The sequence below is a fragment of the Falco punctatus genome (genome assembly GCF_963210335.1).
Source record: "Falco punctatus genome assembly, chromosome: 4".
Lineage (NCBI taxonomy): Eukaryota > Metazoa > Chordata > Aves > Falconiformes > Falconidae > Falco > Falco punctatus.
In genome coordinates this window covers 115,922,208-115,947,557 of record NC_137583.1, presented here as the reverse complement: position 1 = coordinate 115,947,557, position 25,350 = coordinate 115,922,208, and the positions used below count along the sequence as shown (strand labels likewise).

The 25,350-nt window shown below is 45.4% G+C and overlaps 1 protein-coding gene and 1 long non-coding RNA gene across 5 annotated transcripts in view; one reads left to right on the top strand and one right to left on the bottom strand.

Moving 5' to 3' along the window:
* The window catches only part of LOC308062018, a 459,477-nt gene that overhangs the window by 182,707 nt on the left and 251,420 nt on the right, over positions 1-25,350 (bottom strand). The gene's annotated exons all lie outside the window — the stretch shown is intronic.
* Positions 10,146-14,841, top strand: LOC308062017 (ankyrin repeat domain-containing protein 26-like). Of its 4 annotated transcripts, XR_013927439.1 has the most exons (5): positions 10,146-10,535; positions 10,959-11,093; positions 12,162-12,300; positions 12,680-12,821; positions 14,338-14,841. XR_013927439.1 is itself a non-coding variant. In XM_080382850.1 (3 exons), the coding sequence occupies exons 1-3, from the start codon at positions 10,383-10,385 to the stop codon at positions 12,294-12,296; spliced, it is 423 nt and encodes a 140-aa protein (XP_080238976.1). In that variant the 5' UTR covers positions 10,146-10,382; the 3' UTR covers positions 12,297-12,592. The 4 variants fall into 4 exon arrangements, 1 of the variants encoding a protein (XP_080238976.1); XR_013927437.1 differs by lacking the exon at positions 12,162-12,300 and having other exon boundaries at positions 12,692-12,821; XR_013927438.1 differs by lacking the exon at positions 12,162-12,300.

Below are 25,350 nucleotides of genomic sequence, written 5' to 3'. Positions count from 1 at the left end.
TGGATCCAGCTCAGATTCCACGTGTCCCCCTCACTCTAGGGGAAGGGTTTTAAATACTTGGGCATATTCCACGATCTTTACAGTCAAGTCTGTGATTTTATCATAGCTATTTTTTGTCTCGGTTGTTTCTGGACATCATCTTAAGTATGTCTGTTTCACAGAAATATTTTTTTATAAACCTACTCACTTGGTGTTTTGTTTTTTTTCTTTCTTTCTGTGTAATGCAGTAAAATTGCCCTGAATGCCAAAGGTGCAAAGGAAAGTAAAAGACAGCCTTCAAAGCAGAAGGCTCATCAGCAGATGAGCTCTTCCAGTGGCAATCATGGTCAAGTACCGGATGATAGCACTTCCAGTGAAACATCTGAGGATGAAGGAAGGTATGCATATAAGGAATGTTGAAAATAAAACTCACTTAATGATAAAAATTGGCCTGAGAGCTAGAGGCAAGTTTGGGGTTTTGTTGTGTGTTTAAGGTTTTTTGTAAACCTGATGCATATGAAGATTCTTGTTCTTTCGTGTGACCACCTGATGTTCTTTCTTGTTCTTTCTTGTTCTTTCCTGTGACTACCTGATGCGCTTTGTGTTGACAAACACTTCACTTCTGTTTAGAGTGCTTTTGAACATGCTGGCCAAGTCAACAATAAGGTCACGTGCACGAATTCTGATTAATTACATGAGTGTGTGTGCACAGGCATAGAAGTATTTCATGTGTTTAAAAAGGGTGAGGTATCTCAGTTTTTTCACTGCAGGTATCTCAGGATTTTTTGCCCTGCTCCCCGCTCCACCTTTTCTCTTGCAGCTGTGTACCCTCCTGACTTCTTGCCCACCCTGAACTTACTTGTGTGGGTTGTGGCAAAGTGAGAAAGAGAAGTTGTTGACACTGTTCAGCCCTAGCTAAAAATCTGGTGTGTTATCAACACTGTTTTGGTCAGAAATCTAACACACAGCCCTGTGTGGGCTGCTGTGAAGAAAATAAACTGCGTCCCAGCCAGACCCAGGACACCAGAGAATCCAAAATTACAGTTCATTGACCTGTAGGAGAAGGATTCTCGGTACTGAAGAGAGCTAAACCCCTGGTATTAAACAGGGAATGCACGTAAGCGTATAGCTACATGTCTGTAGCTGTAAGATTTCTGTCACTTTGCGTGAAGTTTAGGGAACAGTTATTTCAACTATTTGCTTAATATCTTGCGGAAAAATTAGCCTTCCAGTAGACATTAATAGCACACAATAATTGTTTCAGTCTTGAACTATATCTAGCAAAGTTACTATACCAGATTTTAGTTTAATTCAGTTCTGCAATTAAGTTTTCAAAGCAACTGTAGGTATTATTCATAATGCAAAGTAAGCATTTCAGTACTGAAATATATTTCTTGTTTTCTAGACCTGCAGCAACAACCAGGAGTGAAAGGAACGAGGTACTGTAAAACTAGTTTCTTGATAAACAGTCTCTATCAGCTTTTAATCACTTAGGTGGGAGCAGTGTTTATGTAGTGATCAACCAGATGTACAAATTGCTGCTGGTATGCAGCTTTATTGTATTTGAGACAAATCTGTGGGCTGTGAAGGAGAGAATGAATCATTCCTGCATTTGTAATGGTCTGTAATACTAGACAGTGGAATTACAGAAAGTACTGTATTTTTTGTAGGTCAGCATACCAGTGGAAGTAACTGATGATCCTGGTTTAACTCACTCATCTGACCCACCTTCAGAGGATGTCCGGTTACAAGCTTCAACCTACAAGGAGACTATGCTGCTGTTGGAAGAGCTTAGTGTGGTTCATATGGGTATGTTTTCAAGTCTCTGTCTTCAGCTGTTACAAGTTCCCCTTAAAACATGATTTCTTTGTATGCACTCCAAAGTATGTTAATTTCATATTTTGATATAGTATCTCTTTGTGACTAGAGATCCCCCTCAAAAGCTGTGAAACTGTCACTTAACCTGAGATGTTGCCTGCATTGCCAGCCGACGTGCCTTACGTTATCATTGGTTCTCTGTCTAGTCAGAGCTGGAGAAGCAGTTTCTTGCAAAGTACAGTTCAGCTCCTTCTAATGCGGTCATCAAAAGTCAGCAAGAGCTTTTTCTTCTTTATATCCCCTTGATGTGGTTTAAGCCCAGCCACACCTAAACACCTAAGCACCGCACAGCCACTCACTTGTTCCACCCCAGTGGGGTGGGGGAGAGCATCGGAAAGGGAAAAGTGAGAAAACTCATGGGTCGGCATGAAAACAGTTTAATAGCAAAAGCCACGCACGCAAGCAAAGCAAAGCAAGGAATTCATCCAGCACGTCCCATGGGCAGGCGGGTGTTCAGCCATCTCCAGGACAGCAGGGCTCCGTCACGCATAACAAATACTTGGGAAGACAAAGTGCCATCACTCTGGATGTCCCTCCCTTCCTTCGTCCTCCCCCAGCTTTATATGCTGAGCATGATGCCGTGTGGCATGGCACGTCCCTTGGGTCAGCTGGGGTCAGCTGTCCCAGCTGTGTCCCGGCCCGGCTCCTTGCGTACCCCCAGCCTGCTGGCTGGTGGGGTGGGGTGAGGAGCAGAAAAGGCCTTGGCTCTGTGTGAGCGCTGCTGGGCCATAAGGAACACATCCCCGTGCTACCAACCCTGTTTGCGGCACAGCTGTAAAACATGGCCCTGTACCAGTGACTGTGAAGAAAATTAACACTATCCCAGCCACAACCAGCACACCCCTCAACAGCTAATGAGAAAGAGTACAGCAAAATAATGGCTTTGCTTAAAAATAATAAGTACATATATATAACAAATTTCAACTGTCATAAGATGCTTGCATATATGCACAAGGCATTATATAAACATAAGCATCACTTACTAGGGCTCTTAAACTATGCTAAAATTTCATTAGGCAAGTGTTAACCTTGGCTGAAGGCCAAACTCCCCGCCCAGTGCTGCCACTGCCCCTCATTGACGAAACGGGGTGAAAAAGCCTGTGGGTCAGTGTGAAGGCAGGGCTGTCACTTCCCAGTGACTGTCACTGGCAAAACAGACTCCACCGATTAAAATACATTTGGATAGTGAGAAACAAAGACCCCAAACCTGAGAAGGACACGTCGGCACCCCCCCTGCTCAAGCTCTGCTGCGCTCCTTCCCTGCCACCTCCCCAGGCAGCACGGGGAGGCTGCGGTCTGCAGTCGGGACGTAGCAGTTTCTCTCTGCTGCTCCTTCCTCGTCCCTTTTCCCTGCTCCAGTGTGAGTCCTCCCCCAGGCTGCAGTCCTTTGGGGAAAATCTCCTCCAGCCTGGGCCCTCCATGGGTCGCAGGTCCTTCGGGAAGGATCCGCCTGCTCTGGCACGGGGTCCTGCGCAGCACTGCGCTGTGGGTATCTGCTCCAGCATGGTTCTCTCAGGGGCTGCAGGGGAATCTCTGCTCTGGCACCTGGAGCAGCACCTCTCCCTCCTCCTTCGCTGACCTGGGTGTTCGTTTGCGGGGCTGGTTTTCACATGCTTTTCCCCTTCTCTGCCCGTGTGGTGGTTTCGCCCTTTCCTACGTTTGTTTTTCCTGAGGAGCTGCCAGCACGGCTGAGAGGCTCAGCTGTGCCCTGCGGTGGGTCCATCGAAACCGTCCATGTCCAGCACGGGACGACCCCTGGCTCCTTCTCACAGGGACCTTCCCGCTACCGAGACCTGCCACCTGCACCTAATGCAGCAAAGCATTGAACAGCTTGTACATTGGGCAGTATTTGTGCAGCTTTGTGTCTTTTCTGTCTCAAAACAGGTTCTGCTACTTTGCTGAAAATGCAAAACATACTTCTTGAATATGAACAGAGAATAGAACGTCAGAAAAATCAGTATAAAGCGCTCTCAAGAGAAGTAAGGAAATTGGAAGATGAAAGGGAGGAGTCACAGTTCAGAGCGGAGAAGACTCAAGATTTGAAATCCGTATTGGCTCACCAAGCAGCAGAATGGAAAAGGGATACCCAAAGCCTTAAGTATGTAAATTGTGGTCTGATAATGTATTATCTTGTCAGTGGTTTTGTTCCGAAAGACACTGATGGTGCAGGCAACAGGATGAGAAGTTTCCAGTCTTTTGGGTTTGGGTTTTTTGAATCCCGTGGGCCAGTTATGCTATGAAGTAGATAATGGGAGAGGGGAAAAACGTCCGGATACCAGCTCCATGTACAGTCTTCTGGATGTTGTTCTAACTTTGTTTTCTAGCAAGAAAAGAGCAAGAGAGTGTGTATGGGGAAATCAGATTTATAAGAGAGATTTGAGAGATGGTTGGGTGGTGTTTTTTTTTTTTTCATTTTGTCCTTGCGGCTTCAGTTGGCCTATAATACTAGGGTTTCTGGTTACTCCACCCAGTGCAAGTCAAACCAGAGCTTAGAGCATTTGTTTGCTTACCTGTTTGTTTGTTGGAAAGGTCAAGTTTGGGATTGCCCCTTTCCCCACACTCCTGAGCTAGACCCGGAGGTGTGAGGTTTCTCATCGCTGTTGACATCACGTCAGACAGGGGTGGCCAGCAGGCACCGTAGGCAGTTCAGCAAGGACAACTGCAGAGCCCTGGCCTGGGAGGGGAGATCTCCTTGTGGTGATCCCCGGTGGGACGGCGTGGCTGGGGAGCGGCCCAGGCAGAGAGCGAGCTCAGCAGGAGCCACCGTGAGCTGGCAGCTGGGGCGGCCCGCAGCGGCCTGGGCTGTATGGAGGGCAGCAGTGCCAGGGCCCTGGGGGCAGTGAGTGCCCACCCCTCCGCAGGGCTTGCTGAGCTGTGTCTCGAGCCCGGGGCCCGGTGTTTGGCCGCCCAGCCCAGGAGATCTTGCCCAGTCCGTGTGAGGTCGGCAGGGAGATGCCGGGCTGGCCCGGGGGCAGGAGCACCAGCCCTGTGAGGGGAGGCTGCGGGAGCTGGGCCTGGGGGAGTTGGGCCTCCCAGCGCGGGGGAGGGGGGTACGAGGAAGAGAGGCCGGTCCCAGCTTGGCCTGGGTTTGACTTCAGCAGGTGTTCAAAATCCTCAAACATCTGTCAAGTATAAAGAAGTAGTATTTTCATTCTAAGTGAATTCTCCAAGCAGCGTTAAATTTATACTTTCAAAAGTTACACTTTTTGCGAAATTACACTAGAAATTACATGTAAAGCTTTCTCCTTGCAATATACGCCATTCAAATACAAATGTTTCTGTCAGTCTTTCAAGTAATTTTAGTGGTGGTTGATTCTTGTTTTGCGGAATTTCTAAAGCAGGCTTTCAATTGGCAGTTCTTCCCTTAGGTTGACACTTGATTTTTTTTAATTTTTTTTTTTTGTCCACTATTGTGAGTATATGGGAAAAAATAGTCAAAATAATGATCAAACGCAAAGCTGCTTTCTTGTTTGGGTACCGTGGGCACACCATGGACCGTTTTTTACCATGTCAGTGCTCATTGCTGATTGTTTCAGTTGGTAAAGAAGCTGACCTTCCATAAGGCTTTCCTTGTAAGTCAGCTTCAAAATGAAATTGCTGTAGTTTCTCCCAGAGGTAGATCCAACTGAGGTTTAAAACTGTTTTTAATCGTATTCAGCTTAAACCCCATGCATTTCTGAATCTGGTTTTGAACACTGACATCCTTCTTGAGTAAACAGAAGCTGCTTGTTCTGCCTGTGGGCAGCAGTTGTTTTAGACTTACAGAAGGCTGCTGAAAAATTGTCGGGTCTGCCATAGGTAAGTGGCGTGCTGATTCACCAGTATTACTTCTGGTCACTGAATCCGTAATATGTAGGCAATGCTAAGTATACTAAGAAAATGTATACTAACCATAGTAAGTTTACGATGCTTTGATCTGATGAGACAACAAACTCCTTTTTCAACAAAATGGCTGTAATATGAAGATGGGTTTTTTTAATTTTATTTTTCTAGTGTGCACACTGGTGTGTGTTTCCCTATACAAACTTACAAATAACGGATAAATCACCCAAAGTTTTTTTTCTCTATCTTGTACAACTGATACCATGCACAACGGAATGAAGTTAGAATTCTTTAAAAAGTTGAAAAGTACAGTAAAAATATGAACTCTGAAAACATTTAACATTTTTTATGGTTTGAGTTGTCTCTGCAAGTTCATCATGTTGGAATATCTACTTTTATATCAGTGCTTTTGTTTCTCAAATCCTCCGTTAAATCCCAGATGTTCTTTGAAACAACAAGAAGAAAAGAGGCTCAGAGTAGAAGTGCTGTGTGAGAAAATGAGAGAAGACCTCCGAAGGAAAGAAGATCAATATTGTAAAGAGATGGAGGAGAAACAGAAACTTGAGTTACACTCTAGGAATTTAGAAATGGAGTTAAGAACACTGAGAAAGCTCTTGAAACAGGTATATTAAATAATGAATTAAAGTCTTTGTCTTATTTTCTGCTTCTTTTCAATTGTATTCCAGTATGCCTAGAGAAGGAGGCGCTTTGTTCACGGAAGAGGCGTTGGATAACAATTGTCAGGTTTTGAGAACAGTAGGGTACAGTTGGTTCACAATTGGGCTGGTTTTTTTTTTTTTTTTGCTTTGCAGTTTATTATTCCTTTTTTCCTTTTTCAAAATTGAGGTTTCATTTGTATTTCAGGCAAAGCCTTACGTTTTTTTGAATTACTACAAAACATCCTGTATTTCGCCTTCTTAAATTTTCATAAGAAAATTTAAATTTATTTATTTATAGGTGGATTATCATAACGGTGGGGAATCAAAAATGTTTTCAAGTATGCAAGGGAGAATGGGAAGATGTATTGCTAGCTCTGTTTTTTCTTCAGATGCAAGCAGTTTTATTGTATTACTGTAGGTTGAAGAGGAACGTGATGAAACACAGAGACAGCTCTCTCAGGAAAAGAGGGCCAGAGCCCTTCAAGAAGGAATTTTGAACAACCACCTTGGGAGACAAATGGAACTAGAAGAAGGGACAAGAAGATCTATAGGAAAAAAATCAGAGGTAAGCAGATTTTTTTTTCTAATAATAAATTAAATTTCACCATGTTTGTTTTAAAGTCATAATAAATCTTACATAACTTTTTCTGTTTCTTGATGGTTTATTTACTGTTTACCAGTGTAACTTATCTGGGTAAATACCTTTCTTGTTTTCTCTTATGTCTAAAAGTTCTGGAAAGCAGCATCACTCCTGTATGTACCTGAATTACTTGTGCAAGTAGGAAACTAATAGAAGACACTGTTTACACCGTTTCTTAACCTATCTGTTATTTGTCATTTCACAGACATTTCGTCATCACTTTTTAGGCTTTCTAGCAGTGAAACACCTAGCTACCTATGGCAAGGTTGACCAGGAAGAAAGTTGTTTGACAGTGTTTGTGTTTCCATTGCTTTTTTTTTTTTTTTTTAAATTAGTTATTCCCTTATTGAACTTACTTCAAGTATGCCTTTCTTTTCCACCTCCACATAACTAAAATTTTATGATCGAATATCAGCAATGAATTCAACTCTCTGTAAGAGTTAGAGTAACTGGAGGAGAAAAAGCAATCATAAACACTGTATTAAAAAAGATCTTGAAAAGAGTTTACTGAATTTCCTAAAGAATGTGCAGTGCCTGGAAGATCTTGAAAAGAGTTTACTGAATTTCCTAAAGAATGTGCAGTGCCTGGAAGCCTTTTTTTTCTTGGCTGTGCTGCCCAATAAATGTAGAGTGAATGTGTTTAAGTGGAAAAAAGTTATACATAAAATAAAGAGGAAATATACAGGACTATTGCATTCCGGGGGTGATTGAGTTTTATAGCTAACTTCCAGTAACACAAAAGGATAAGTGTTCAGAAGACATTTGAGAAGGAAAATACCCTTTCTGGCCTTGTGTTTACCAGATCTGTAGCACACCTAATTCAACCTTAAAGGCAGTATTATAAAGGCATGCACATACAAGAAAGCGCTGTCATTTTAAAAGCTTTGGTTGCTGGTTTAAGGGGGGAAAAAAACGTAACTGTATATTTGGGATGTTCATTTAGGTTTTAAGGATATGTTGCACTTCCGTTGTGTACGTACGTTGTACATGTGCATGGGTTCACAGAGTAGCTTATTGCCTGAAACTTCATCTTTGAAGTCATGCTTTAGTACTAGAAATGTTAAAATGCAGTTTATTGCTGCAGGTTTTTTGTAGATTCATTTCCCAATTGGCTCTTTATTCATGTTCCCTGTCCTTCAGGAATCCAGCACTGACAGAGAACAGGATCTGTTGTACAAGAATCAGTTACTACAAGATGAGATTGCTATGCTAAGGCTAGAACTCACTCAAGTAAGACTTAGGCACCAGGAGGAAGAAGGAAAATATTTAAAGGAAAATGAGACCTTGAAAGAAAAAAATGAAGCTCTCAAAAAGGAACTTAAACTGAACAAGGAAGCGTTAAGACAAATGTTTTTTCAGTTCAACACGGAGCTGGACTTACTAAAGACAGAATCTGCAGTGCTGACTTCCAAACTTGAGCAGACAAACAAAAGCAAAGACAGACTAGAGACAGAAATTGAATCATTTCGTTCCTCCCTGAACGCTGCAGTTCAAGAACTTGAACTTCATTTGTCATCAAAAAGCAATGCTGAACGAAGATTTCACAGAGAACGTGATGAATGCCTTTGCTTGCAAGTCGAGCTCCATCGTGACCTCTCTGGCGTGCAAGAAACCAACAAGAGCTTGTCTCTGCAGCTGTGTAAAGCTAAAAGCAAAGCTAATAGGCTAGAAAATGAGCTTCACCAGTTGAAGCAAATGCTCAGAGAAAAAGCTTTGCTTTTAGAAATGGCAAAAAAGAATTAAGTCAAGGCCAGTGTCGGGCAAAGGAATGTGATCATGCTTGACAACTTGAGAAAGATCCAGTAAGCAAACCTGTAATAAAACAGGAGTCCTTGCAGGAGCGATTGGCCCAGCTCCAGAGTGAAAACCTTTTTACTCCATCAGCAATGGGAAGAGATGCAGAACAAGAGGATCATGAAAGAAAAAATAGTGGATTATGTGCAGCACTGTTTTAATGACATTTTCAGCAAACTTAGAGCTGATACAGAAAAGCAAGTTTATCTAATAGAAGAGCGAAACAAGGATTTAAATGCCAAGTGCACTGATTTAAGGGAACAAGTCTTTAAATATGAGACTGACGTAGTAGAAAGACAGGTAAAGTATATGCGTAGAAAGAACAATTTAAAGTTTGTCCATTCTTGAAATTAGTTTGTTCCTACAATGTATCCGGTGTAAGTTATATGCATGGGACCAAAGAATACTGATTTGTTCTGGTTTGTTATGTTTCTCTCGGAATTGCGGAAAGTTTTGGCAACGGGGATATTAGTCCTCAGATCTAAGCAGAGAACAGAAAAAAGGTATCCAAGTCTAAGCTTTGATCAAGAAAGGTGATTCTTCTCTAGAACTTTTTTTCATCTATTTTCCTTAGTCCATGTTATGCCCTATAGAATAGTCTTAAGTATTTGATGGTGTTGATGTAAGTATTGCACTGATGACATGAATGAGAGTGGTATAAAAGGAGGAACCATCCAATACACGAGGGCTGAGAAATGAAGGTACAGAGAAGTGAAGTGGTTGGGGATAGATTTATATGAAGCTTCTATAGAGGGGAAAAAATAGGTTCTCTGTAAGCTGCTATCAAGATTGAAGAGTATTAGTAATGTCCAGCTGTTGATTTCTGTATGTGTTTTGAGGGTTCTGAGGGGCCTACCTGTTCCTCAAAGTTCATGTCAGACGGTGACCTTAAGCTTTCCCTTTTATGACGTGTAGCCACACTCCAGCAGTACTGTCAATCATTGTAAACTGTGACTTGCTTTGTATTCTTACTACCAAAATAATGGGTTCCTTTTGAAGATCATGTGAGAGAGTGTGTGTATATGTATATAGCTATATATATATATGAGCTATGCAGATTTTTGTAAACCTAATCTATCAGTACTTCTAAAACGAGCTGAGTAAGAAGACTACAAGAGGATGTGATTCAACATACCCTTAAAGTGTATCTCAAAGGAGCTTTCAGATATTTGTATTCATTTAATTGTATTTGTATAGTGAAGAAACAGAAGAAAGAACAATCTAACACAAAGTCCTGCCTTCAGTCACCAGAGTAATATTTGCAGTCAAACTGTGGCTCTTAGATCACAACAGATTTCTTTGGGTTTTGTCAGGAAAAAAATACCTGATTGCAGTGTGTTCCTGTGTATTGTTCAAGGAAGAACGATACCTGAGCCTTTTTTATGTGTTAGGAAACAGAAATCCTCGTGAACAGCTGCTGATAGTCAAAGGTTCTCAGCTGAGAAAGATGACGAGAGGTCATCATCCATGCAGATGCCTGCTGCTGGCAGGCAAAATTTCATACTTTTGGGTTCAATCTAGACAGGTCTAATTGTATAATAAAATAAGTTAAAGGCGTATTTCATGTTCTTAGAACTTTCTTCATGCTAATTTAACTGTTTTGTTAGGGCATGTTTGGACAACTGCAGCAGGAGCTTGCTGATGCACCTAAAAAGCAATCTATGCCAGAAGCTTCACTTGAAGTTACTACACGCTACCACAGTGACCTGGAGAGAGACAAGCTGCGCTTGCAAAAGGAGTTGGAAAGAAAGTTGAAAACTAAGGTACTTAATGTCTGTAACTATATGAATAAATCTGAGTGTAGCTGTTGAAAGTAGGAGCGAATGTTGTCCTTTTGCACCACCTTTTGCAGTGTTCTTACGAAAACTGAAGTATAGAGGGAACCAGAGGAGCTTTGCAGGAAAGCTGTAGGGTGATTTTGTGTGTGTGTGTGCATGTCATCTTATCCCCCAAAGTTGTAACCTCATCCTGTCGCTTCTAGAGTATTCCTTCTTCCCACCAGCTCCAGCTGCTGTTCTTGGTTATGGTTCCTAAGGTGTGTTTTACACTCCACATCAACCTTGGCCATAGGTCTTGGATGGGTGGAGGAGAGCTTAGGCCTGTTTCTGTGTAAGTTACTGCATTCTCCTGCGCTCTTGTCTTTTCCGGCCACCTTACTTTTTCTTCTGCCACTGTTGCCTTCACAGACGCAGAAGCAGAACATGCTGGCTCTGACATCCAAGGACTTGCACAGCACGTGGGAGGAGCACTTGAAGTCAAGATCCCACCTTGAAGAGCGCGTTGCTCAGCTGGACGAGGAGAAGGCTGAACTGTTGCAACAGGTGAGCCCAGAAAATTCTCCGGGCACCGAGGCAATACCCAGGAGAACCACATGCACCTTCTGGTCAGGTTCTTACATATCATTGCTTTCTGTTATCCCTGCCATTCAGGCTGCGAGTACCTTATCGTTTGGGGGTCACGGAGGAAGCAAATAAAAGCTAGATGGGTATCTTTGTGTAAGTTCTGGAGTGGCTCTGTTGGGAAGAGTTCCCAGTGTGGTTTGCTATCAGTTGAGCACATCGAGCAAGGCCACAGTTCCCAGTTCTTCCTTGGATTTTGTGTGGTCATCTTCTGACCCCTTGGTTTCTAGGCAGGTTTATGTTTCCAGTGCGTGTATGGAGGAGCTGCTGTATGTTTTCAGCGTAGCGGGAGCTTAAAAGCCTTGCAGAAAAACATACTGAAGGAATGCTGGGTAAATGAACGAGTGCTTGGGAAACAAGCAGCGCCTGCCAGTTGCCAAGGGGCAGCCTTCCCCTTTTCTCCTTTTCTGTAGAGGGAAAATGGAAGAACAAAGTCAAAACAGCTGCCAGCTCTCCTCTGGTGTGGCTGAGAAAACACCAAGAGGAGGAAAACCATCATGTGGCTAAGTAAATGCCCACACAGAAGAGGTGGAGGTAATGGCCGAGGGGAATAAAATGTTGAAGAACTCCAAAAGATCAGATTCCTCCACAAGCCCCTGCCTGCTGGTTGGTGGAAGATCCCATGAAAGCTTTGGATGGATTGATGTTCTCCCATGAAGTGCATACCTACATAATCCCTACTATGAGCAGAGGCACTGCCAAAAGTGTTCTCCAGCATCTTTTCCACCTGTTATGTCTAGAAGAGGATGGCCTTTGCTTCAGGCGAGGGCATCTGTTTCTGTAGTTACATATTGGTCTGTTTGATGTGAAACCTGAAGTGATGGATGGAATAGCCTCGGGAATTCCGTCCCATGGCATTCTGTGGAACGTGGCTAACGGATAGAGATGTCCAGCAGCTTCTCTGTGGAGAGCGCTAGATGCACAGACTGTACGTAGGTATTTTTCCTGTGCTCTGTGTGCGTGATACATCTTTCTTTTCTCTTTTGAAAGTGCGAGAGTGAAAGAAAGGAAGTGAAGAAGCTGGTAGAGTTGAAACGCCCAGTTGAACTACGTCTGGCCCAAGTAATGAAAAGAAACCTCGATCTGCAGAAAGACTGTAAGAGGTACGGCTTTTTAGCGTGGTGAAGAGGTATCCCTGCGTAGGAGTCATGTTTTATTAAACTTTAGTGTAAAAATAGGTGTACCTAACTGTGAGCAGATGCCAGCCTCGTGTTAGTTCTTGCAAGGTACTTCTGTACACCAGCCCCTGGTTTTCAATAGCTGCCAAAACAACTGCAGATGCAGGTTGCCCTGCAGTTCTCCTGGGAAAAAGGGAGTCTTTCATTCCTCTTTTCAGGTGAAATCTGGACTCTCCAAGTGTATGTGGCACAGGAATACTGTTTTTTCCTGGTAATTCCTGGTGCGTCAAGTACATTAAAGATAAAGCAAGCTGTGTCTGTGCTGTTTACATGAGAGTATGTGAAAAAGTCCAGTTTTGTTTCTTTTTGCTTCATTGTTTTCATGACTAGTTTGCTGTGCAGGTTGAAGAGGCTGCTGAGCAGAGCTACGAAGGAACTAAGGGTGTATGAGGCGAGAGGGGGACTGTCCCAGCTTAATTTGCAGGGAGAAGTGAAGAAAATGGTCAATGAAATTGGCAGATTAAGAACAAAGGTGAGCTTTATTTTGTTTGGGTTATTGTGGTGGTTTTTCTTTTGTAACCTTTATTCTTTCTTTATACTTCTTTTCATGTTGTTGATTTTGACTACTTTTTTCTTGGCTGTATTTCTGAAATTATTTGGCTGGTTTTTGATGTTCCTTCTATGGTCACAGTAGTAGGCGACTGTAATACTGATGTAGCTCTTAGGGGTAAAGATGGAAGTGTTACGTACACAGCAGTATCTGCGAGGGCGCATCAGGGGTAGGCTGTCCTGCAGAGGAAGGGCAAAGCAAGAGCCACAGCAAGGCTGGCAGGGTCTGTGACCACACAGGCCAGGGATCAGCCCCACAGGCCCTCACCAAGAAGAGCAGAAGAGTTCTGGGGACAGTTCTGGGGACAGTTCTGGGGACAGTAAGCAGAGTCCTCCAAGAGTGCAGATCACCAGGCCGGTCCATAGGGATGGGCAGGTCTGCAGTCCTACTGGGACGTCACGTCCATGGGTGAGGGCCAGGGCTGAGAGCAGTGAAGGCCCAGCACAGGCCTGGCTGCAGCTTGAGGCCGTGGCAGCATCGTCGGGCTCCGACGGATGCATTCCCTCTCGGAAGAGAGGGGAGTAACGCCACCATCACTCGGAACAACTCTGTGCAGTTGGCCTTGCCCAAGGTCACCCCCTGAAGCCTGTCTCAGGCACGAGTTGAGCAGGAGGCAGGTGGGGGTTTGCTTTTCGGAATGGTGTCTTTGCTTCCCAGGGCACGATGCAGTGTGAGGTGATGCGGAAAAAACCCTGTAACTTGTTGCTTACTAGTAGCTGACTCAGTCCGTCTTTCCCTTGTCATGGAGACCCAGAAGTAGAGTTCCCAGAAGTGGTTCTGAGGTTGCTCTGCGTAATAGATTCTAGTTTTTAATTTTGCATCCTTTCTGTCTAATAATAAACAAACAGTTCCTGTTGTGCCCATAACACTATATCCACAGGACCCATCAGCACTCTCTTACCTTCCAAGCCTGAAACTGAATTTCAGCCCAGCCAGCTACCAAAGTCCCTACCAACTAAAACTGGGTAATCACAGGGGGGTTTAATACCATTCTGAAACATTTGACATTGCACAGGAACTGTAGGGTCTCCTGGTCTTGGCTGGGGAGTGACCTGTAAAAAACCCAAGTTTTTGTGGCTGAGCATGCGTGCACTTGGAAAAGGACTGGAGAAGAAATACTTCCTCCTGGAAAGAGCACAGAGATGGATTGTGTTTACTCTGTATTGCCACCTTGTATATAAATTCCTGCCTTTCTTCTAATGTTTGGAAGAAAACAAATACACCCAATTAAAAAGTGCATTTTGCTCTCCATTCCCCCATTAAATGGTCAGACTGATTACAGAAGTGCTCTTGAAATGGCTGCTGCTCATAGCCATTTCCCAAAACTCATACAATTCAGGTTTTGCAACCTGAATTTACTTGGCTGTGTTTTCAACAAAAGTCTTTTTTCTGTCTTTTTAAAATTATTATTATTATTTATTATAGCTTTTCCTTCTAGAGATCACGTCTACAATAACAGATCGCTGCTAATACATTGAGGATCAGCTAAGGAAAGTGACTGTACATCAGCCACTTTGGTCGGGAGAACACTGCCAGAGTGAACAGGCTTGATAAAGCTGTGAAGGCTCATTCCAGAAAGGAAAATGAAGGTTTTAGGAGCTGTACCATTATTAGCAATGAAGAAAAAGAAGGTATTTCAAAGGGCTGAATCTTCTCCCTAAAAAGTGGTACCAGATTCCTGTCCTGTTGTAATCAATATTTTCAGCGCTAATCACAGTGAAGTGTGTCCCTCTCTCTGATTTAGGATTTCTTTCCCATCTCTCTGTTTTTCACAAACTCATTGGCAAGAGACAGTTTCTAAGAGGAAGTAGTGTGCTGGCAAGGTGTTCCATCAGTCAAACCATCTAGGGTATACTGGACTGTGACATCACCCCAAAACCTTATGGTACTTATAATAAGGTTTCACCACGCTGAACTACCTAGCGGCATCACCGCAGCAGTACAAAAGTTGGGAACCATCCTCCTAATCTATACCAAAGGCATGACCTGTCTTTTGATTTCTGGACCACGTTTCCATACCCTCAGTGCGCGTTTGTGTTCTTTTGTGGCAGTGCCAGCTCAGCCACATTTACTGGAAAGTAACTTTCTGACCCTGTCCTGGCAAGGCAGGTAACTAGATGATGCCTACAGCCCCCCCCCAGCCCCCCTCCCGCTATATTAACCCTTGCTGTTCGTTCCTTTGGCATCCATTTGCCCAGGGCTAACGATGGCACACAAGCAGGACTGCTCAACAAACTAGGAGGCGAATTGCTCGCAGAGCTGTTTTGGCCATAACTCCCTGACGAGATGCCCTTGCCCTGAACGACAAGCGCTTTCCCAGTTTGAGCCATTTTCTTTTAAAACCAACTAGACCGAGCCCCCCAGCGTGCTCGCAGCGCGGGCCCCGCCGGGGGCCAGCGGGGAGCTGCTGCTGCCCGGTACGCCGGCACCCCCCCGGGCTTCCCGACAGCGGCCCGAGTGCTCTGCGGGGGGCGCAGCGCCGCCGCCACCCGCCGGGCCTCTCGCTGCCCCCGGCCCCGCTCGGCAGCGCCGCGGCCGGGCACCGCGGGGCAGGAAGTGACGTCACTCGCGCTGGACTCGCGCTGGACACGCGCCGGAGCAGACCCCGCCCCCGCCAGCAGAGCCCGCCGGCCGTTTAACCGCCGCGCTCGCCGCTGAGGGAGGCGCTGTCCGCCGCTGCCGCGCTGAGGAGCAGCCTGTGCGCTCGGCTTCCCGCCCTCTGGTGGTTCGCTCTGTAGACAGCCGTACCGGGCCGCTGCCCGGGGCCCCGATCCCCCTGCCCCGGGGGCCCCCCGATCCCCCGTCCCTGCCCCGGGGGCCCCCCGATCCCCCGTCCCTGCCCCGGGGCCCCCCGATCCCCCGTCCCTGCCCCGGGGCCCCCCGATCCCCCCCATCCCCCGTCCCTGCCCCGGGGGTCCCCCGATCCCCCGTCCCTGCCCCGGGGGTCCCCCGATCCCCCGTCCCTGCCCCGGGGCCCCCCGATCCCCCGTCCCTGCCCCGGGGCCCCCCGATCCCCCCATCCCCCGTCCCTGCCCCGGGGCCCCCCCGATCCCCCGTCCCTGCCCCGGGGCCCCCCCGATCCCCCGTCCCTGCCCCGGGGCCCCCCGATCCCCCGTCCCTGCCCCGGCCCACCGGCTGCCTCCCGCCGTCGCTTCGCTGAGGCGGGACCGTGCCGCGGGATGAAGAGGTTTTTCAGGTTCTGGAGGAAGAAGAAGGGGCGGCCGGCAGCGTCCGGCAGCTCCGCCAAGCCCTTCCCCACCGGTGCCTACGAGCTCCGGCTGAAGGACCTGGGCAAGCTGCACCGTGCGGCCGCCCGTGGCGACCTGGGTCAGGTGCGGCAGAGACTGAAGAAATACGGCATCGACGAGCGGGACACGGCGGAGCGGTAAGCGGCGGGGGGCAGCAGCGCCGGGCGGTGCTGGGGCGGGGTGTGGGGGGGTTGCGGGCAGCGCCGGCACCCTCAGGTGCAGCTGCAGCCACCGGCAGCTCAAGGGCACTGGGAGCGAACGGCAGCATCGCTGCGGGGAGCCTCAGCCTGGGCGGGGAGCCAGGGCTGTGCTGCCAGGAGCCCTTGGAGTCGGCCGAGCATCCCCCGTCTTGTCCCGGTCTTGCCCCGGCCCCCTCCGTGCCCTCGTTCCCGGGGGTGTTGCCTTGCCTGGGGGCGCAGGAGCTGCAGGGGGCCGGCAGCAGCCTGGCCAGGGCGGGTTGCAGAAGGAGCCTCACGGCCATTCTCCAGGCACACTTGGAAGGCAGAGTGCAATTGCATTACCCCTCTGAGGCCTCAGCATGGGGGGTTAGTAGTTGAGCTGAGCAAGCTGCACTGCCTCAGCTGGGAGTAAAAGAGGGGTAAGCACTGCGTTTAGGAAAGGGTAAATGTGCTGTGTGTTGGTGCTGTGTGGACGGTTGCCCGATGTGCCTTTTGTGACTCTGATGTTGCAGCCAAAGCAACATCAGTCTGATTTTAGGTGGCAGTTACTTTGCTGTTTGCTCTGTGGCCTTGGTACAGCTAATTAGTGCCTTGGTTTGGAAGATCTGGGCAGTGCCATGCAGAGGAAGCTGCTGCTTCTGGCAGGTGTTAGGATATGTGCTTTTGAGTCGAGCACAGCAAGTACTTGGCAGTTGTATCTTAAGGAGAAGCCCTGGGCTGCAGCATAGCTCCTCATGATCCACCGTAAGCCTAAGGGAATCAGCTGAAGGTTTTGGGTCTTGTATGTGTTGAGCTGTTAATGCCTTTTCTGAAAAGACTGAGTCAAAACATCCATGACATTCAGAGGAGATGCTGGTTTAATCAGAGTACTTCAGCATCCTGGGCTGTCTTTTCTGAAGACTGGACTTTTGCCAGCCAGCTAGCTTATTGCCCTGAAAACACCTGGAACTGTCTAGATTTGTAGGAAAAGCAATGAAGAATGCAGTCCGTCAGCACGTGGGCTGTGTGCCTGAGTGTTGCCAGCCAGTATTAGTTTATGCAGCTGGAGGGTGGGTGATGCTGGCTAAGGTGGCTCGAGTGCACTTTTGTGCATACTTAAGCTGCCAGAGTCAAGGTGCTCGATGGCATTTATGGAAATAGTTCTGAAAGTCTCTCTCTTTTTCTTCTTACTGCCTTCCCATTCACTGTGGCTGATTCAGTCATCAGTCAGTCACCAGCTCTTAGCAGACCCTGGTATGAAATTGAGCTAGTTTTTGTGTTTCAAGCTCATCTTGTCTAGAAAGCTTTGTTTCCTCTGGAAAGGTTTCCTTCTGTGTGCCAGGCTATTGTCAGTGTTATAACAGGACAAATAAAGTCACAAACGGTAAAAAAAAACAAGCCAGGGCCGGGGGGGGGGGGGGGGGGGGGGGGAGGGGAGAAAAGGCAGTGTACTATGATGAGCACTGTGGTGGTTTTGCCATGATAATGCCCAGTGCTGAAAAGCTGCTGAAAAGCGCGGCTGAGAGCAATTCAGTGGACAGAGCCTGCCTGCTTGCTGCAGCCACTGCCCTCTGTACCAGCCATGGGGGTTGCAAGGCCACCTGTGCCCTCTTAGTGCTTGTGGGTGTGATGTGTGTTGTGAGTGACCACTGGATACAGCTGCATTTCAGGGCTTCATCGTGTTGGAAGACTTGATATCATTGGAAGTAGAGGTGAAGAATAGGAAATAATGCAAAGTAACGGCAAAAATGTGTGCATTGGTTGTATGACTATCTCAGGTTTGCTCCTCAGGATTTCCAAAAGCAAAATCTTGCACCAGGAACATGGCAAGTATCACACATACAAGTTCCTTCCATAAAGTGGGTCCTGTAGCCCATAAGACCTCCCGAAAGTGTGCTTGATGCAGCATCAGTTAGGAGCAGGCAGCTTTCAGAGGTGGTCTAGCAAAACCTTCAGCCTCACTGACAAAGATGGGCAAAAGTCAGCACAGAGCTGGAAGCACTGCAGGCACAATGCCAGCTAGTCATGGATCCTGGGTCAGAGCTCATCGCTAAGGGAGATTTACCCTGTCAGCTGCCTGTCAGACTGAACTCCAGCGCTTTCATTGCTTGGCTTGTAGCTGCTGGGTTGTCGGCTCAAGGGCCATTCAAAGTGTGTACTGCCAACCTGCTGTTTCCCAGTGGGGTTGTTTCGTGGCTGCTCAGCATCAGCAGTTCTCTTCTACTCTGTAGGTGATCAGCATAGCAGCAGCAGGAGCAGGAACAGAATCTGGGCAGTGTCCCCAGGGTTGGGTGGCAAAAGAAGTTCGGTGTTACTGGAGGCCTCTTGCAGGGACAGGCAACCCTGAACACCGGTGTTCTCTGCCAGCCTGTTCCCTGAAGTGGATCTTCTGTGGAGCACAGCAGGCCTTGCTCCAAGCAGAGCCGTCTCCTGTTGACAGACTGAGAGGCTTGGTTGAGGAGGACAGCAACAAGTCCACAAGTTTTCTGAAGGCTTTTCTGTTTGCAGAGCTGATAGTGACTACTTCACGTCTGTCATGCTTCCTAGTGGTTGGTAGTAGCAGCTTTCAGATGATTGTGGACTCCTTCATAACCAGTCCTGGTTAGCTTTCAGATAATCTCAGCCATTCATTTCTTCAGAGATGAAGGATCCTGCATGTTTACATGGGAATTTCTCAAAAGTGGTGGTAGTTGCTCTTGAGCTACTCCTCTGTCAGTGCTCCAGTCTGTTCCCTGTCTGTAGCAAGACATTACAAGTGCTTTGAAGTTTTATGTATTTCTCTCATCCTCATCTTTGTTGCAGTGGAGGAGGCTTTTCAGCTGCCCTGTAACAAGTATCTGTGTTACAGATTACTGTGTTTCTGCATCACCTGCCACTGCATTTGTGTACCTCTCCCTTTCCATTCCCCCGTAGCCAGGGAGCTGTTGTGCTTCTGCCTCAGCAAGGTTGGTTGAGCTTTCCTAAATACAAGAAGGACCTACCCACAGTGATGTGGTTCAGAGCCAGTGCTGGTGTTCCCCTCAGTTCTTGAGGAACTACTGCATCACCTTCAAGGGAGGAAGGTCCCAGCTGTTTTCTAGCTTGTCTTCTGCTCTGTTGGGACAGGTGTCCTGCAGAGCAGCAGGTGCTTTGCCTTTGCACAGAGTGAAGCTTGTGCTGATTTGTGCCTCTGACTTAGGGGGAAACACATGCAAGGACTTTCTGGGCAATTTCTTTCAATATAAGTAGGCTGGTTAATTGACATCAGACCCAAGGTGTTCTGTGGTTTGAAGGAGTCCTTTTCTTTCTGGCAAGGCTTTAACTTGAAGAAAAGAGTTTCATTTTCTTATGCTGGTCATGTATTATGGAAACACAGTATTCCCTCCCTGGAGAGGACTTCCTCTGTAGTAGGCTTATTATGACTATTGTAGTTATACATATCTGAAGGATCAGGTATTACTTTCCTGTACTCAGGATTACAGTGTTCTGTCTGGTTTGCTGCATGTTATGGGGGGCACTTTGGTGCAAGTGAGTACTTGGTTTTGTTGCAGTAGTAAGCAAGCTAGAGAAAAAGCAGAAATTCTTGAAGTGCAGGGAAACGCTAATACTCTTTATATAAAGCCCATCTACATCTCTGATACTTCTGGCACATGAATAATTACAGAACTTAGAGGGTTGCTTGCCATAGTTCTCAGATTCCCAAACTTTGGTCTTTTTTGCTGCACCACAGGTGTAGTCCTGCTGGAGGCAGTGACCAACACCTGGGCACAGGAATCTGTGCAGATTAAGTTCTAGAGTGAAGGAAATGGCACCTTACTAAGCAGATGCTGCGGAGGGGTTTTGCTGGCCAGTCTCGGGTGTTTGGTGCGCAACTGCTGTTACTGGTAACGGAATGAGAAATCATTTCTTAAGCTTGCTTTGTGCAAAGTGAAACTTGTGGTCATATCAATTTATCAGAGCCTGAAATTATTTCTCTAGTTGTCTGTTTGTGCTAATTTAATATGTTTAATTTTTAGGACACCTCTGCATCTTGCTTCTGCGAATGGCCATGTGAATGTTGTTACATATCTCGTAGAAAACAAGTGTAAACTAAATCTTACTGACAGTGATAACAGATCGCCGCTGATGAAGGTATTTGGAATATGTTATGCTCTTTCAAGTGGGGCTTGCCAACTAAATGAGAGGTGGCTGGTAGGATTCTTTACACAGCTCAGCGTAGAAGCATGCATCTGGTAATCAGCGTGGAATAGGCATATGTTAGCTCAGCTTTGTAGGTGCTCTTATTTTCCAGCATTGGGAAGCTGGGGCAATTGTAACAGAGTGCTGGCAGTTCTTCCTTTTTTGCGTGTTGTTCCCAGGCAGTACAGTGCCAGCAAGAAGAATGTGTAGCTATTCTGCTAGAGCACGGTGCCAACCCACATCTGGCAGATGCTGACGGCAACACTGCCCTTCACCTTGCTGTCTGATCTCCTAATACAGCTGTAGTGGGGCTGTTACTTGAGCATAATGCCAATATTGATGCTCGGAATAAGGTAAATTTTTGTATTTGTTGAAGAAGTTCTTTCAAAAAGTTGTACTAGTATTTCTCTTGTAGGGTTGTTTTTTTTACTTTTATTTTTAAATGTATTTATCTGTCCTTTCAGGAGGGAAACACTCCGCTTATTCTTGCTATCTCTGAACGTCATGAAGATATAGCAGAGTTTCTTCTGCAGAGAGGAGCTGATGTGCATGCTCGAGATCACTGTGAAAGGTGAGTGGTTTGTCAAAACTCTGCATGGGTCTCTTCAGTATTCTTTAGGTTGGATTAATCGGAGGCCTGAGAATGAGCTCTGAAAAAAAAAACAACCCAGGGAGCCACATAGCAGCTATTTCTGTGTGACTTGTGAAAGAACATCTGCACTTGGCTGTTGTCATACCTCGGTGGGTGCTTTCCTCGTAGAGGATTACAAGAAGGCATTGTCTGTGGTGGCCCTTCTGGCAGGAAACATGCTGTTAACTCAGCAGCACTGCCTCGGTTTGAAAAGACATCTCCTGCATAGTGGCATAGTTTGTATGTGAGTGTTGTCTATGTGGAAGCTTTGTCTGAAGATTGAACGTTTGGTTGTTTTGACTCCCTCTTGCATTTTATGGTTGCTGTTAATATTTAATGAAAACTGCGTTTTCTTTTGCTCATTCAGTAATGAGGACAGTAGTTTTTGAGAGCAAATAGGAATAAAAATAATTACAGTGTCTGTGTCAAATGATCTACTTCATAACATATTTTTGGTGTTTCAGAACCCCACTTATGACTGCAGCATCTAGTGGACAGCTTAATTTAATAAAAGTTCTTCTTCGATATGGTGCTGATCTTTTCCATAAAGACACTAATGGATGGACAGCTGAGGATTATGCTGTTATTCATGGATATTCTAGGTAAATTTTTGACTTTATTGTTAGAATAGGTTGTCAGTTGTCAGTGTGGCTTTTGAATGTTTTCGGTAATAGCAGCACGGTTTAATGGTGTGTTGAAAGCTGTCCTGAAGCTGTGCTCAGTGGCGTCTTCTGATACATATCGTTCCCTGTGTCTAGTATTAATCTGGATGTTGAAGAAAATTTCCGCCCTGAATTGTCTGTAGATTTTAAGTTTTGACGCTAAGCTTGCACCTGCCCAATACAAACTCTAAAACATGTCTGTATCCTACAGTTACCCAGAGGTAGAACGTGGCAAACTGAAATGCATGTCAGTCCTCTCCTCAGACCAGCACCATTGTCCTTACTGACTTCCACTACAATGAGCAGGAACTACCAGCCTTTTGTTTCAGAGATCTAACATATCCCTTTTGTTAAAGTCTTAAGCAGTTTCACCCCTCTTATGGATAGCTTTGTACCTGTGCGTATCCCTTCTCTAAGGTGGTTATGTGTGCTTAACAGCTAAGCTGAAAATACTGTGCCGAGCGGGAGCTAATAGCTTCGTAGGTGTGGATATGCACCTCTAGAGTGAACATGACTGTAGTGAATATTGAAGTATGTAGTAGTCGTGCAGTAAGTTCTGTGTGTATTACTCTCAGTGAATGCATACAAGTATACGAATTCATACGGCTATGAATATGTGTAGGGTGGATAAGTGGCTGTTAACTGTTCTATTAAACTGTGTAAGCAAGTATGTGGTTGTTTTTACCAAATATGTTTCTTCTCTTTCCCTATATAGTCTTTGTAAACAACTGGTGGAATACGCATTCTGGGGAGACAGAGACGAAGGTGGTGCACAAGGCGACACAGTACCTGGCATTCCTCACCGGGCCAGAGCTGCTGGCTTGACGTTGGGTGCACCTGCTGTGGACAGAGGAGGTAGGATCTTTAATCACGCAGGAGCTCACGAGGAAAATCACTGTGGCCTTTCCTTTAGGGGGTTTGTGTTGTCAGCGCTCACTGTGTTTGCCGTTGACTTTAGTGGAGGCATCAGGTGGGGTAGCGCAAGAAGCTTTGTGAATATGCTGACTTGTTGCTGGTTGGAGGTGCTTCTTGTCAGGGGTGAAGGCAGCTGCGGTTTGTGTGCTACGGGCCCACTTACCGGGTTGTTGCGTTCTGCCTGCCAGATTGCCCATCTGTATAGGTTTTCATACAGAGAGAGAAGGGGGACAGGGAAGGAACTAGGTGAGAGTGGTTTTGGTTTTGGGGTGTGTACTTGTACCTGTAGATGGCCATTCAGATTGTGAAAATGAATTGCAAAAGCAGTAGGTTCGTCCTGAGTAGTTGTTCATCTTCCTGTAGCTGGGAAGCAACAGATGAGTTAGCAGGGCCGTACATGTCTTGTTGATTTCCACTGAGTTTGTGCGATGGTGTTTTAATATTAATAGTTTCACCTGCACTAAGCTGCCTTTAGTGAGTTGTCTTATTTCTCAGCATCAGTTACGATTGTTGCTGTGTAGGTGCTGTAGAGACATACTTAGGAAAAATCGTCTTGGAAAAGTCACTTTGTTAGAAACAATAATGCAACTTCTGTGTGTACTGTATCTTCATGGACATAGTTTGATTCCAGTAAAAATAAAAACCACTTCTACTTCCAGTAATTTTATGAAATAAACATTAAAAAGTCCATATTAACTTGTGATCCAGAAAAACAATTGAATTGCCTTGTTATCAAAAAATTAGCTCCTTCAGTGAGTTCATTTTAAATTAAAAAAAACAACTCCTTAATTTTTAAGATCCAGTCTATGCTTACGAGCTCATATAGCCCTAGAGGAATCTTAGAAAACTAATCTTTTAATATAGTACAAGACAGTTTGATCTTTACCTCTCAGGCCCTACAGTGGGAAGTTCTATCCTTTCTGGTTTTTTTAAGGGTGTTACATCAGAACTTTGTGGCAAATGGGCAGCAGACAGTGTTCAAACACAGTTTATTACTCCTTTTTTAAATATGTCATGAAATATGAGCAAAACATGGGATATTTTTTCCGAATTCACTTTTCCCAGATAGGGGAGTTTAATTTAGAGCCAATCTTTGTTCCTTTGACTTGGAATAGTTGCTTTGATCTAGTCAGAGATTTGTAAAGTTTCTTGATAGATTGAAGGAAGATGTAGAGGTTTTTATTTTTTTTTTTATTTTGTTTTTGGAAAGCGCATGGTACAGGTAGTTTAATCAAGAAAATGTTGCTTTTACCCAAACAGCACTCTGTGGCTGCCTCCTGTGCACATAGATAATTGCTGTGGTACCACATTGTGATGACTGACAGGCCTGGGTTATGTTAAAGTATGTGGCTTGAAGAATAATACTGTTGTATATTCATTTTGGAATCACACCCTCAGGGAAATATGGCTTCTTGAACCAAGTAATTTGCTCGGTTCCTTGAAAACAGTAATACTACTAGCATAAGTCAACAATGTTACGGGAAATCCTCACTTGAAGAGGCATAGTAAGTGTGAAGAGCATATTTATGTGGGTTAAGGACTTGGGAGGAGAAAGAGTGCGCTGTGGTCTCAGACTGTTTATAGTAGGGCTTGTTTTTCTTGAGTAGTACGAATCTTTTTCTCCTTGTGCTCAGTCTCCTAGAAAATGACCCCGGCCTGTTGAGTGAGAGGGATTAGTAGCATGCAGGGAACACTTGGTGGCATTGATTCTGCAGTCTCTTGCTTGCACACACAAAGCACAGGTCCTGCATCCTGAGTCCCTTTGATAGGCTGCAGTAAAAGCTTTGAAGCCCCTGTTAGAGGAGAAGCTAGACTGATCTTGAGACAACGCAGGAATACCCACTTTGAATTCTTTGTTTTAATCTTGCTCTTCATTCCTGTTTTTCTGGGATCTTCAATGTAGTCCTTATTCCTTTTGCACTTGTTGAACATTCTTCAAAATACTCGCTTCTAGTGAGCAAGTCGGTATATTTAAGAGGTTGGCTCATGCTTATTTGAGTGTTTACTTTTTGTCAGAACATGAACCTTTTCGTTGATTACAGACAGACTTGCAAAAACCTCCAAATGAATGGCTTCCACCTCTAGCATATCGAATGACAGACTTTTCAGATTTGAAGCTGGAATTTCTTTGGCAAAAAGTAATTATGCATTTTTTCTAAAAGCGAAGGTTCAGATTTCTAGTATGTCTTCAGTGGCAGCTTTTTTTAGCTGCCACACTGCATATTGGTGTATTGTTCCTTCAGCGTTTCCCTGAGTCCCTACAGAAACCATTGGTTTTTCATCATAGAGCTCTTGGAAAAGAAACAAGTGCTTCAGTGTGTTTCACATTGCTTCTTCATTTCTCGATTTTTGTAAAAAGTGATACAGGAGATATAAATCAATCTTGAGGTCCTTTTTTTAACTCTTACATGTGTATTTTCGATAGGAGTCCTCTTGCCACATCCATTCCATGTATTTGTGGTAACATCAATATAAGCAGGACTCCCTGTTGCTCTGAGGCAAATGTTATGGCCTTGTCACAAAGACATTTGGGTTGGGTAGCTGCAATAACAGAACCACACCATTCATTGACATAAAAAATAAAATTTTACTAAGTAGGATGGGTAGAGCAGGTGCATGGTGATTTATATTCTAAAGCTTCTGTTCCACAACATAGACACGCGTACACACACAAGCACA